Source organism: Barbatula barbatula (genome assembly GCF_947034865.1).
Source record: "Barbatula barbatula genome assembly, chromosome: 24".
NCBI lineage: Eukaryota > Metazoa > Chordata > Actinopteri > Cypriniformes > Nemacheilidae > Barbatula > Barbatula barbatula.
Window position 1 is genome coordinate 15,533,062 of NC_136787.1, and position 14,592 is coordinate 15,547,653.

The window sequence follows — 14,592 nt, forward strand, 5'->3', positions numbered from 1 at the left end:
GCGCGGGATCAGATGGTTAAAGTTAAAGAGCGACTCACACTTACAGGAATTCCCGCACAGAGTTTCAATGCCAGAAACTTACAAAAGAAAATAAACGCGATTGGAGAAAAACACATCACATTCGCCTTGTTGGGGATTAGGCAAGTAGCCTATTTTAGCTAGACTGGAAAAATATACCAGCAGTTACTAGTCTACTATACCTCGTAAATCGAAAGAAATGCGGAATTGTTTTTTTGAGGAGGTCAACCCACTGAAAAAACACGAAACGAGCAGGGCAAATCGCTTCTCATGCAACTGTTTTTATTATAAATCTAAATCTTTACACTAAAACATAATTTTTATCCATTTTTTATAGTATTGGGTGATATTGAAAATACTTTTTAAATTGGACGCAACTGCCACCATGCGGTCACACATGAATTGCAACTAAATTAACGTGGGATTTGTGACATTGAGCGTTTTCTAATACCAAAATGAAGAAAAACTGAATATTTTTAATTCAACGTTTATCTCATGTAATCCGAAAGCAACATAAAATATCTACTCACTTTCTTCTATTATGAATATAGTTGTGTATTGTGAATAATTATCTGGCTTGGTTTACATTGTCCATGGTTCTTGGAATTAAGGGTCTATTATCTTTCAAGACTCTATGTCTACAGGTCTGTAAACATTACACTGTCGATGCCCAGGTTTGATTTGATTTCATATTTTATTATGACAAATGTACAAGATTGTAAACCATATGAAAGAAATTACAATACAGTTAACAAAAACGTCCAAAAGAGGAACAGACAAACACAAAGGACACCTCTAAAAGCTAGAACCAGATGGCATCTGTCCATCCGCTGTCAATCTACATGAGCCATATTTCTGAAAACACTGGGGCTGAATTCCATTATTAAACCTCATCGGATTGTGAAATACAAATATAAAGCATATATCATGATGAAAGCTGTGCCACAGCTTTAAATCAGTGTCTGTACCTTTGTTTTTCTCTTCTCTTTATCATAAGCATTGGCCCAATACTGATAAAACACATCAGGAGATGTGGCCTAGTACCTAACGGTGCTCTCGAGTTTTAAGTTTGTATTTACAGTCGAACTGGCATTCTGATCTTAATGTGTAAAAATGTGGCACTAAATTTGAGAGAACTCAGATTCCGTATCATCTAATCTCGAATCCTGCAACATGAAATAAATCAAACTAGAACGTATGTGCATGCCAAGGATAAACATTATTTTACAAGACAATTTTTACATAGCTTTTGTCGATCGCTGACATAAAAACAATTACACTGTTTCTTGGGGTTTACATCAGATGCTCTTGGAAATGTTTTAGCAATCAGTGGAAAACGGGACAGGACTGAAAACATTAAAAGCAAGAACAACAACTCAATGTATTGATGAAACCAACAGTAAGACATGCCCTAACTCACTTTGGACGGGTACAAAAGTACCAACAAAACAAATTATAAACAGCTGCAATCATAAAGGACTGCCATGTGTAGTTTCAATGATTTAAAAATGCTTCTACTATATTACAGCAGAAAACTACAGATATACACACAAGGATAATGCAAGATTATACCAAGTTTCTCGTATGTGTTTTCAGATTTCAGTGTGCCTGCAGTAGAGGGGCTGAAAACCAGATAACCGTCCTTAAAAATAGATGATTCAGTATTGTGAACCAGAACATGATGAATCTCTTTCGTGTATCTTTAGGAAAAATGTATTGCTTTATAAAGTGACGAAAAAACATTGTCAACACATAACTAGAACTTATTTTAAAAAAGCTGAACATTTCAATAGTTATATTTATACAAAAACATGGTTTAATATAGTGCACTGAAAAAGACAAACAGGACAGGTGAAAAAAGATGAATCCCTTTGATCGTCATGAGATGAACAACCCTAAACTTCTCGAAGGGAGGAATCGCTCATAAAAACAAACAGCACATCAGAGTGGTAAAATATTGTAAGTGAAAGTTTTGGCATTTGAAGCATCAACAAGCTGCCTGATTGAATAGTGTTTAAACAAAAAACTGGGGATATGCTAAAAAAACTAAAAAAAATCAGAATTACATAATTCATGGGAGTAAAGGTGAATAATCGAATTAGAAAATGAGCTTTGCACTAGAGATTTTTTGCTTTAATGATGGAAGCAGCTGTCTGACCAAGCAATAATAACCTCAGATACAAATGACAATTGTAGTAATAATAAATAGTATAACAAAACAAAGCTTATAATGACATCACTTAATAAAAACCCTTCCCACCGATATAAAACCAATCGGTAGAAATTTGATTTCCACTCCAATCAGATTATAAGATGAAAGTTAAAAAAAGAGCCTCAGAGTGAAACAAAAGATATTTGCATTTTTGTCCATATATCAAACAATGATTGAAACTTGCGGCTTGGCTTATTTCGTCTGTTGGACATCCACATTAGCCCCGCCCTCTTCCAGCATACTAAGTCCACCCACTTTGGGTCCAAACTCTTTTACTTCTTTCTGAAATGTGCAAAAATGTGAAAACTCATATGAATCCAAAGTCTCTACGTCAGACGTCTGATTTATTAATGAGCATGGCTATGTGGTTAGTGTAAAAAGAGGTTTTGGAGGTTGTTTCCAGAGAGGGTTTTGTATCTGAGACACATCCCTCTTACCAAAGAAGGAAAAAGATACTGAAAAGGAATATCTCAGGGGAGTCTCTCGGAAAGAATTTCTCCTTTCCTTGATACTTTTGCTCAATAAAATATTTACAGCTATAATGTGCCGCTGAGGGCAGAATCCAAGACCTCTGCAGCGTTCAGTCCCTGGTCTCGTCTGCTGGCACATTAAACGGGGATCGTGTACGGTTCGGGATCCGAGAGTAAGGTCAAGATCATACAATATGGATGATACTGACAGTGAACGGGTAGAATGAAGGTTTAAAAAAAGAAAGAATGCAAGGTCTTACAACTGTTCACTGTTGCAGACATAGTCTACGAGGTCTGTAACGCCCAAAAGGTCATCCTCATCTTCCTCCTGCTGGGGGGGCATCTCCAGGCCATTTGCCGCCATGGATACAGCTGAAGGGGCATTGCTGTTTTTAGGCAGCGGACCAGCTCCAGGTCGTGAAATGAGACCATCTAAACCCTTCATTGGGCTCTGTCCATTCGTGGAAGGAAGCTCCACCAAGTTGTAGTCCAGTGGACTGGGCTCTTTGCCAACGGTCTCCTCTGTGTCTTTCTCTGTCGGGCTCTTCTTCACCTCCTCCTCACTCTCGCTGTCATCGGAATCGATGCGGTTCACGCGCTTGCGTATAGGACGGTCCTCTTCCTCAGATTCGTCTGAATCGTCGTCGTCGTCATCATCATCATCATCATCTTCCGACTCCCTCCGGCGTTTGAGGGACAGACGTCTGCGTTTTCTGGATTCTTCCTCGGATGAGTCTTCTCTTCTTTTCTTGGGCTTCCTCTCTCCTTCATCAGAGTCCCCAGACTGGAAACTAACTGTGAGAACATAAGGAAAAAGACAAGTCAAATTAGTCAGAATAATTTTTGTGCGCTGCTATTTCGTTGCAAGTCAAAAGACATTCCTTTCATAATCTTATTTTAGCAGCTTTTCAATCTGTAAAAGCCACAAATAAATGATGCAAATTATTTGTTAATGGTACTGACCTTCACTGTCAGAGCTGGAAAGGCGTCTGCGCTTCTTTATGTCTTTCTTGGTGTTCCCCTGCGAGGCGTCGGAATCTGAACTTTCACAGTAATTTACCTGCTGTTTACGGCTTCTGTGGGACCGGCGGCAGCGAACATCCAGATCACTGTCACTGAATTCACTAGAGCCTTCCGTCACTGCACACAATCACACACCATCAGCATATGGGAAATCAGCATCAAACATGAATCATCAAAACATGCTGTGAAAAAGGTTGGGGAAAAAAGGCTTATTTGCAATTTCTAAAGCAATTTTGTGTTTTTTATTATATATATATATATATATATATATTTAAAATGTACTAAGTAGTAGGGGTGTAACGGTACGTGTCTTCGTACTGAACCGTCACGGATAACATTCCAAATATAGCCATCATTCCTATCCCTACTCCCTTCGAAGGGCAGAGTTTAAACTTGGGCAGTGATCAGGGCATTTGCGTCCCATTATGTAGACGTTTGGAATGCACTTGGAGAAGGGAGCGACGTAATTTCCTCATTATTTTTAATAAAAAAACAGCAATATCTGCTGACGGACACCATGCTGCTTTGTACCGGGAACATGCCAGCTGAAGATAATGTGGAAATTATGTCACTCCCTTTGCCAAGTGCATTCCAAATGTCTACATAATGGGACACAAATGCCATTTTTACTCCTAAGTCTAAACTCCAAGGGCTTTGCTCTTCGAATGCTACAGTGATACCCCTACTAAGTAGTAATATTGATTTGAATTGGTTATTCATATTTAGGTAAAATTTTCTTTTTTGATTCATTCTGTGAACTACTAAGAATATTTCTCCCAGATTTCAAATAAAAATGTTGTTTCTATTTGCACAGAAAATGAACGGGAGAAACAGGTCAAAAGAACAGAAAAGGTGCTCAATATTTTTTCAGACCTCAAATACAGCAAAGAAAATAAGTTCATATTTACTTTTAAGCAATTCAACAGGAATATTTCTACATGTATTTTAAATAATTTAAAAAATTACTTTTATGTGATAAATAGAACTATGCAAGTTCTATTGCACTAATCCTGTTATTACACAACGACATCAGATAAATGCAAGTGAAAGTCTCACCAATTTCTTCCTCTTCCTCTTCATCAGTTTCCAGCTCCTCATCATCGGAGTATCCTCTGGGTCTGCGTTTCCTGCGTGGCGGCAGTCTCCTTTGACCCCGGCTGGCCTGTCTTTTTGAAGGTCGTATCCGTGGGTTGTCACCGTCACTCCCAAACTCGCTGTCTTCTATGGACTGAACTTCTGCATCGCTCTCTGCATCATTATTGGACACCACAAATTCTTCCTCCGAACTGTGGACCAGTCTGAGAATTTAGCTTGTGACTCTCACAAAAAACAAACAAACAATGGTGATTGAAATGTTTTAATGTTACCTGTCACTAAGACGGAACTCGTCCTCACTCTCCTCTTCGTCCACTGTGCTATCGCTGTCCAGATCGTTGAGACGCCGTCGTTTCTTTCTCTTCTGATTTACACTGGGTCGCCGCGGCCGGCCATTCTCCTTCCCCTCCTGCAGGATGGTGGATATGTCTTTTCCTCTGTGGCCGGTGATGTTTGCCATGTCCTTCCCCCGTCCGGCTCCTGTTTAAAAACATCACACTTGAGCAATGTGCATGGACAAAGAAATTTAATTGAAGAAAATGCTCATGTACCTCCTCCCTCAGCTTCTTTGATGTCTTCCTCAATAGCTTCTTCGATTGCTTCATCAAATTCATCAAACCTGAAACAGCAAATGCAGATAAAGAAAATATTGTAAATATTTAAGATAAGAAAAAATGAGAAATGGTTGTAAATATTTATGGGAGATGATGTACCTGTAGCTTATGGATTTTTTGGCCCTGGTTGACCTTCGCCCCCAACTTTTGCTCCTTTTTACTTCCTTTTTCTCTTTCTCTTTCACTATATCCACCTCTTTTTCTTCCTCCACCTTAAATAAAAAAAAAATTTTATATAGTTGTTGATTCCTGTTAAACATTGTAACATATAGAATATATATGTATACAATTAAGACAAATATTGTAAATATTCATTACCATCTTGGTAACTAAGCACTTACAGTGGGTGTTATGATGTTCTCCATGCTAATGCCAACGTACACAAGCCGCTCTTTCCTGTAAAAAACGACACCATTTAACAAATGTAATTTCTTTACTAAACAGCTGAAATGTGAGTGGCAATGGAACTGCTGCATGAAATGTTGTTTTCCAAAGTCATAATTTCTTTATTCACCTTCGCTCTGAACGTTCTTTCTTTTTCAAAGCGGCATCCAAGTTCTGTAACTGTTCTTCAAGCCTGTCACAAAGCTGCTTCTGCAAAACATATAGATGACATCACCACCTGACTACCCAAAACTCAAGACCCACAAATATCCTGTCTGCATTCACTTACATGCTGGCAGGGGGGACAGAACCATTCCCCGTCTGGAATGATCATAAGAGGAGGTCGCAGGCAGGCAGTATGGTAGCCGCTGTCACAGGAATCACACAGGAGTATCTACCAAAACAAGAACGGAGAAATCAGACACACTGGCAACTTTGAGACTAAATTTAAGGTGTTTTGCGGCTCGCAGACGCACCAGTTCGGGATGATTGGGAAGGCCACAGTGTTTGCAGGGGTCATCATTGGGTTCATTCTCTGATGAGGAGGTAGACGAGTCGGAGCTGCGCCGCTCTCGGTTTCGGTTCCTCCTTCTCTTCATGGTCTTTTCCACCTTGTAATCTTCATCGCTGTCATCCTCCTCAGTCTCTTCTTCCTCGCTTTCACTCTCCTCGACGGTGTCATCATCGTCGTCCGAACCTTTCTTTTTACGCCTCATGCGAGACCATTGTGTCCGTCTTCGGCGCCTCCCACCCTGATGGGTCACATTGTGAAGGGCTTTTAATTAAATTTGCTTTATATCAAATATTTAAAAAATTATGTGAAAACTGAGTTAAAATTGTGTTGTATAAATGTCAAAGAAGTCTGCTTTAGACAGTCAATAAAGTTTTAAGTACCTTTGGTTTTGTTTGGCCATCTGTCTCCACTTTCCTCGGTTTCTTCTGCACAGGTTCCTCCTCTTCCTCATCTTCCTCTTTATCCTTGTCCGATGACGGAGTTGCCTGCTTCCTCTCTGCCCTACTATCTTGGATCTCCACCAGCTTAGCTGTAGGTCTACATATCCTCGGAGATCTCCTCAAGCATCTGCCGTCTGTAGTCTCCGACTCTGAATCCGCCCTCGCTTCCTCTCTCTGGAGTTCCACTTTTCGTCTGTGAGTTGGGATCTTGGTTTTCTTACGTCCTTTGCTTTGTTGCGTTTGTGAAGACAGATTACTCTTCTCTTGTTCCTCTCCTGGTTTAACCTCATCGTGAACATCACTTATTTTTGATTCTTCTGTTAAAGCTCTGGTTTTGTCGTCCTTGCATTGTTTGTTTGGGACTGTTTTATTATCTAGAGGAACATCCGATTCCTTTTTCTCTTCTGTTTTGGTCTCAGATCCCTGCATGTCATCAGGTTTAGAGATCTCTGAACTGGCAACCATCGGGGGATCGGTGTACCGATTCTTTGAATATGCATGTTTCTCAGAACTGTTTCCTTCAGCTTTTGACTCTTTAGCTCTATTTGCCTCTTCATTGACTTCACCTAAATCGTCCTCACCTTTATCTTTCATAGTTTTAGATGTTTCTTCTTCTGTCACAGCTGTATCACATGTTTCCTCACATGTCATTTTTTCTGTGATTTTCTTGTTGGTTGAATCAGAAACAGATGAATTTTCAACCTCAGCAGAAGACAATTTAGGGTAGGCGGACTGCTCACCTGTTTTGTCTTGAAGGTCTTCAGAAAGTTTGCAGGGAACATCAGTTGACAGCTTGTCTCCTTCAGACAGAAGTTCAGAGTTTGAGACAACAGTAGCTGTTTCAGGCTCAGACTCTTTTTCAGTTGTGCTATGGTGAGGTTTTTTTTCTTCTGGATTGCATTTCACTTGACTCTCATTTGATGGGTTTGGTGGCTCTTCTATGCGAAAACGTGTTTTTATTTTCTCATGGGTTGAGGTATTCTCTGTTTTACAAGGCTGGAACTGTTCGGTCTCCATTGCAGTGGAAGACTGTACAGACTCTTTGGAGACAGTTGTTGTTTGTTCTAACGGATCTTTATTGGTGTCATTGGAAGGTTTTGGACTTTCTTCTGAAAGATCAGGCTCTTCTTGTTGGAGATCTATCTTGGTTTCTTTTAGTGGAAGATGTTTCTTGGGCTCTTCCTCTGAAAGGTCTTTTTTGGCCTCCTCTTGTAAGAGATCTTTCTTGGCTTTGTCTTGTAGAAGATCTTTCTTGGCCTCCTCTTGTTGGAGATCTTTCTTGGCCTCCTCTTGTGGGAGGTCTTTCCTGGGCCCTTCTTGTGGGAGGTCTTTCTTGGGCCCTTCTTGTGGGAGGTCTTTCTTGGGCCCTTCTTGTGGGAGGTCTTTCTTGGGCCCTTCTTGTGGGAGGTCTTTCTTGGGCCCTTCTTGTGGGAGGTCTTTCTTGGGCCCTTCTTGTGGGAGGTCTTTCCTGGGCCCTTCTTGTGGGAGATCTTTCTTGGCCTCCTCTTGTGGGAGGTCTTTCTTGGGCCCTTCTTGTTGGAGATCTTTCTTGGGCCCTTCTTGTGGGAGGTCTTTCTTGGGCCCTTCTTGTGGGAGGTCTTTCTTGGGCCCTTCTTGTGGGAGGTCTTTCCTGGGCCCTTCTTGTGGGAGGTCTTCCTTGGGCCCTTCTTGTGGGAGATCTTCCTTGGGCCCTTCTAGTGAGAGGTCTTCCTTGGGCCCTACTTGTGGGAGATCTTTCGTGGGCCCGTCTTGTTGGAGACCTTTCTTGGGCCCTTCTTGTTGGAGATCTTTCTTGGGCCCTTCTTGTTGGAGATCTTTCTTGGGGCCTTCTTGTTGGAGATCTTTCTTGGGCCCTTCTTGTGGGAGATCTTTCTTGGGCCCTTCTTGTGGGAGATCTTTCTTGGGCCCTTCTTGTTGGAGATCTTTCTTGGGGCCTTCTTGTTGGAGATGTTTCTTGGGCCCTTCTTGTGGGAGATCTTTCTTGGGCCCTTCTTGTTGGAGATCTTTCTTGGGCCCTTCTTGTGGGAGATCTTTCTTGGGCCCTTCTTGTGGGAGATCTTTCTTGGGCCCTTCTTGTTGGAGATCTTTCTTGGGGCCTTCTTGTTGGAGATCTTTCTTGGGCCCTTCTTGTGGGAGATCTTTCTTGGGCCCTTCTTGTGGGAGATCTTTCTTGGGCCCTTCTTGTGGGAGATCTTTCTTGGGCCCTTCTTGTGGGAGATCTTTCTTGGGCCCTTCTTGTGGGAGATCTTTCTTGGGCCCTTCTTGTGGGAGATCTTTCTTGGGCCCTTCTTCTGGGAGATCTTTCTTGGGCCCTTCTTGTTGGAGATCTGTCTTGGGCTCTTCTTGTGGGATATATTTATTGTGCTCTTCTTCTTGTGGGAGATCTTTGTTGGGCTCTTCTTGTGATATATCTTTCTTTGATTCTTGTGTCAAATCTTTCTGTGGTTCTCCTTTTGAGAAATCGTTCTTTTCCTTTTCTATTGCAATTTCGGAAGCATCCAAATCCCCTGCACTTTTCCTAATGGGAATGTATTTATTTTCAGTTATAAATTCAACACTATCTGTCTTTTCTGATGGCTCAGTAACTGCTGATGTTTCTTGTTCAACATGGATCTTTGCATGAGAAGCTTCTGATTTTTCTGTCTTTTCCTCTATAACAGAGGGACATGATTCCTCAGGTTTCTCCACTTCCATCTGTTCCTCAGAACACAATCTGTTTTCACTCGTGTCCATCTTTTCCTCCATCAGATCTTTCTTGTTCTCTTTTTTGGATTCACAAAGCAGATTTTCAGAATTCTTCTCTGTCGTTTCCTTCTGAAGATTTTCTGACCCTTTATGCGTTTCGCTCCCTTTTTCTTTCGGGTGGGGAACATGGCCATTGATCTTCTCGGCACCTAATCTGCTTTCATCATTGCGCATCTGTGATTCCTTCACAGGAGCGACAGGTATATTTCGCATGGTGCTGCAGTCAAAGTCTTCACTTAGTTTCATCTCTCGCTTTTTTAAGGGAATTTTAGCTTGATGGTCACTTTTTAGGGCTCTCTGAGTTTCTTCTGCAGTTTTTCTCTTCATCTCCTCCGTTTGTTCTGCATTCTGTGAAGTTGTTGATGGGTCTTTGACTTTCGGCTCCTCATCCAGTGGCTCTTCTTTAATCTGTCCAGAAATAACGGCAGTGCCATTTGGCGTCTCTGAATGTTTCTGCATCTCTTCCTTCACGTTAGTGGCCTTTCCTGATGAAGCCTCCGTGGCCTGTGTGACCTCTTGCTTCACCTCATTTTTATTCGATATGTTTTCCTTATTTTCTGATGGATCAGGACACGTTACGTCTTTTGTTTCCTCATCCTTGATTTCTGCAGGAAGCCAAAACACACACAGTTAAATCCCACTTTTTAACTTGTGAATCAAGTGTTCCAGGTTTAGTTTTTACATAATTATTTTGTTTGCCATTTCAGATTATCATTACGTTTTTGTACAAAGTAAGGGAATAAACAGAAAATACATAGTAGATCTGAATCCATTTTGAAAGTCAGGGACATTTTGTATATTCAAATATATTGCCTATATATCTACCATACCTTCACCCTCCCTCTTCTTGTTCTCCTCATCATCTGGAGTCAGACTGTTACTGGACGGCCCCTCCTCCTGATCTTTCTTCACCAATAACGCTGGATCAATCTGAGTCTTCAGAAGCCCAAGAATCTGAGCCATGTCATCTCTATTTCTGCATTTGGAAAATTACAATTAGTTTTTATGCATTTTAAGCAACAAAAAAACATTTTTGTCTGTTATTGCTTGTTGGTATCTTCATTTTTGACAAATTACCCCCCCCTTCCACACGACAAAAGAGTGCTGAAGTAAAAACTGCTTTGTGTTGAAAAAATGCATTTAATTCCATTACAGATTGTTAAAGCCACACCTCACTATACACTTCCAGGACGATTCATCCAGATCATCCTGTTCTTCCACATAGATCCTCACATTGTGGTCTTGGTCCAGTTGAAACCAGTACATGAGGCCATCTTTGTCTCTGCCGATAGGCTGGAGACGCATTTTATCTGGGTCCTCTTCATTGATAGCAGTCTTGAACTTCACATTGTCATCAAACTGACATTCACACAAGTACTGTTGAAAAGCATTAGAGGTTTAACTAACAAAATACTGACAAACATAGAAAACAAATAGACATCACTTTCACCTTGAATTTTACAAATACATAAATGCAGCTTTCACATTCATACCCAGTGCAATCTAGTGGGTTGTGCCATCAACCGGGTAGTAAACAATGTGACAAATGTCATACCTTCAGTATGCCTGTCTTAGATTCCACTGTCATCTCTCGATAACCCTTCTTTTCCAACTCCCATGCCCAAGTGGCGTTAAACTCCTGACAGAGCTACAACAAAAAGCAGAGACATCAGATTTAAACCGAACAGAACAAAAAAACAGAACAAGTCAACCTATATGTTTGATGCTGGATGTGACTGACTCACTTTAGTGAGATACTTTTCCCATCTGTCTGCAGATACAGACTTGCCGATTTTCCTCAGTAACTTCACGTGAAGGTCGACAAGGATCTTTGGAACTGTGAACAACATTAATACATGAATGGAAAATGAATGCACAAATTTGTACACAACAGTCGGACACATGTTTGTATACGTGTAAATTTTTGTAAAGTTGCTGATTGAATGACTACTCAAATGCAACTTAGATTTCCTTTGAAATAACTGAACAGGTTGCATAAAGATTAGGCAACATATATAACGTTGTTGTTATTATCTGGCAAAGTTTATCCACATGACTCGATTAATTTTCTATGTATATCAGAGACAGTCGGTCAGTTTATCAACCCACACGAACATTTACGATGATAACTATAGCTTCTGACAAAATACTACTATACTAAAGTTTTACTGTTGTAAATATAGTAAAATAAAATAAAGTGACTTTCAAACAATGTTTTCATAATTACCATCCTTAACACAACGTTGTATGAATGTGACTTAAAAATATAGCGTACAAACGTGTTTGTTTACACTCACCAAAGTCTGACAAATGAATATCATATTGTTATTTTTCCCTCCCAGCAGCGAGAGCAGGAAGTTTACACGTTCTGCGCATGCGCACCACCCACATCGCACCAATTCATGCCAAATTATTATTTACCAAAAAACTAACAAAAATATAATTCTCTTCACGAAAAACACATCTATATATGCAAACATTTTACATTTTCCTAATGCAAAAGGTCACTTATAAGCCCAGGTGAAGTAGCAGTGTGTCTCTCTTCGCTCTGATGTACACATAAAGCAGAATATCGTTTTCGTTCCGCAAAATCACAGGCAAAACCCGTACACTAGAGACACATCAATCAACAAAAATACCGTCACTGGCAGCGGGAGTACTGAGTGCCCGTTAAAGCCAAGAGTAAACGCATCTACATCGGCTTGAGAGCAACAATGGAGTAGAGGCTCACCCGCGCTGCTCTCCTGCAGACTGCGCTCGAGCACCGGGAACGACACCTCCGGTAAGTCCAGCAGAGGTCCATACCGCTCCAGAAACGAGCAGATCACGGCGAAGCTCGGGGACAAACCCGTGGAAGAAACGTCCGCTGCCTCCGAGGCAGACATTATCCCGAACCGAGCTGCTGGAGGACCACAACCTCCCCACAATGCACCGCGACTATGGCAGACACATGGACCAGAAGCCCTTGCGGCAGATGGTAAACCGATGTAAACAAACCAGCAGTCGCACCAAATGTAAAAAGAAAGTAATAATGAATGAATTAATTGACACGATGTGCAGGTGAAACATTCCGCGAATATAAAGAATAAAATGACCTGTTCACAACTGCTTTTGAGTTAAATGCAGACTATTAACAGTAGATGTGCAGGTGCTTAGTCTCCCTAATTTTTACGATATGCTGATACTATTTCCATATATTAAAGTATCGTACAGATCAATTGAAAACTTTTTGTAGTTCACTAAACTATATGTATGTGTACATCAGATTATGCATTCAAAATAATGCCATCCGAAGTGTCGTACATTTGATCACGTTAAAGGGTTACCAGCAGAGGGCACCTGATTGTTATCAATTTATATAATCTCTTCGTGAGGGCTTGCCATAGACTTTTGTTTTGATACTGACTTAATGGCATTTACTAACAAGACCCCTACACCTTACGTTCAAATTTCAAGGACTAATAACTGCATTTAGATATTTTCAAATAAGAATCATTTGGTGAGAACTCATAGAGAGAACTGGATGATCCCTACAATGGAGGTAGAACTCAGGAGGCTACACCTGAGACACACAGACCTTTCATAGGCACTGAGCTAGTTATATTTTCTAGCCTCTAAACCTAACCCTCCACAAAAAGTTCTGCATTTTAAAATTTGATTTGGTCTATTGTGTTGATTTAACCAATTGAATTATGGGAACAGCTACCTGAAACCTGAATTCAGATACACATAGGTCTATTATAAGGCCATTCAATCCACAATGTCGGTAAACTCTGAGCAAGCACATCAAATAAAATGACAAACATAAGTGATGTGAGCACATTTAGTAGTTGAGTAATGTTTTCCCAACTGTACTCATTTACATTATTTATAAAACGGTCAATATTTGTGGTTCCAGCCAATTGCAGTAATACACATACATTTTGGAAAGTGGTTTAAGTAAATACCTTCTGGAGTAGGTAGCCTAGTGTTAAGTGATATTTATTTTGTTCATGGATCGGGAGTTCATTGAAAATCATTTACCTTTGGTCACCTTAACCAAAGTATCACACCAGAATTAAAGAAATTTAAAAGAAAAACGTTTAGTCATGTAAGCAGAAGCAAATTACAAATACATTCAATATTTGTGTTTATACAATCAGACTCTCATATGATTGAAACTGATGGGCATTGGAACTTTTCTTGAAGATCTCTATTGCTCTGTGTTGAATAATCTATTGACTTAAACTGCTAATGGATTCAATAAATCCCGATTGAGTGTAACTCATGAAGCTTCATTGTGCTTTCACAAAGATGCTGTGGATATTCAGTTAATTGAAAAAGCTTCCAATTCCTCCCTGTTAACAGCCGATTGGCTGGAAACAAAATCATTTTCCAGACAGACCGCTTTAGGCCGATGTTGCATAATAAGCGTGTGAGTTTTATTATGTAGATCTATAAGTCATTTAAATAATGAAAGCAGATTAAATAAGGATTGTTAAGAGTGGTCTGACAAGAATGCAGCATTTTCATCAGTATAGAGTTAAAGCCAGCATCACATAAAATGCTGAGTCATTGCAAGGCATGCTGTGAAACTGTCAGATTCAGCAGTTCTGGGATTCCAATGGTTTGCAGAAAGCAATTTGAAGTGCCTGCACATAAACTTTTAAAGAGAGATTTTCATTTAACCACATTTTAAAAGAAGGACCATAGACACAGAATATAGCAGATGGTGTATACAGATCAAATGTTTATCAAAATTATACAATCTGTCTATTTCAGTGTGATTAAATGCAAAAGTGCTTAAGGAGATTCCTGACTTTTTAAAATCCACCACCAATGTCTCAGTGTAAAGAAAAGGGCACAAAAAAGCGAGAGTATGACGATGGGCATATCAGAGGCAGATTGCTCAGGCTATTTTGATTGAAACATTGGGGTCTTGAGCAGATCATATGATAAGTGACTTCATAATCACCATAAATCCCCTGTGAACATTATATAAGTATGACTTGTGAGGTGAAATTTCGATGTCTTAATATGGAATTTCAATTATTTTGTTACTGTCAAAAATGTTTTGCGCTCTTCTGCAAAGCTGCAT

At 40.2% G+C, this 14,592-nt stretch overlaps 1 protein-coding gene across 1 annotated transcript; it reads right to left on the reverse strand.

Annotated features, from left to right (window-relative positions):
- Positions 1–696: 696 nt before the first annotated feature.
- Positions 697–12,845, reverse strand: rsf1b.1 (remodeling and spacing factor 1b, tandem duplicate 1). The gene is made up of 16 exons (XM_079448452.1): positions 12,247–12,845; positions 11,261–11,352; positions 11,071–11,163; positions 10,687–10,892; positions 10,346–10,491; positions 6,711–10,120; positions 6,293–6,568; positions 6,106–6,210; positions 5,947–6,026; positions 5,774–5,828; positions 5,532–5,644; positions 5,370–5,437; positions 5,091–5,298; positions 4,780–5,009; positions 3,664–3,840; positions 697–3,495 (listed from the first exon to the last, which is right to left on the reverse strand). The coding sequence occupies exons 1-16, from the start codon at positions 12,398–12,400 to the stop codon at positions 2,957–2,959; spliced, it is 5,952 nt and encodes a 1,983-aa protein (XP_079304578.1). The 5' UTR covers positions 12,401–12,845; the 3' UTR covers positions 697–2,956.
- Positions 12,846–14,592: the final 1,747 nt, after the last annotated feature.

Coding starts and splice junctions, on each gene's coding strand:
- rsf1b.1 (XM_079448452.1), bottom strand. CDS start 12,400: ATGTCTGCCTCGGAGGCAGCGGACGTTTCTTCCACGGGTTTGTCCCCG. Junction 10,893..11,070: donor CTAAGACAGGCATACTGAAG/GTATGACATTTG, acceptor GCTTTTCAACAG/TACTTGTGTGAATGTCAGTT. Junction 5,299..5,369: donor CAAAGAAGCTGAGGGAGGAG/GTACATGAGCAT, acceptor GTTTTTAAACAG/GAGCCGGACGGGGGAAGGAC.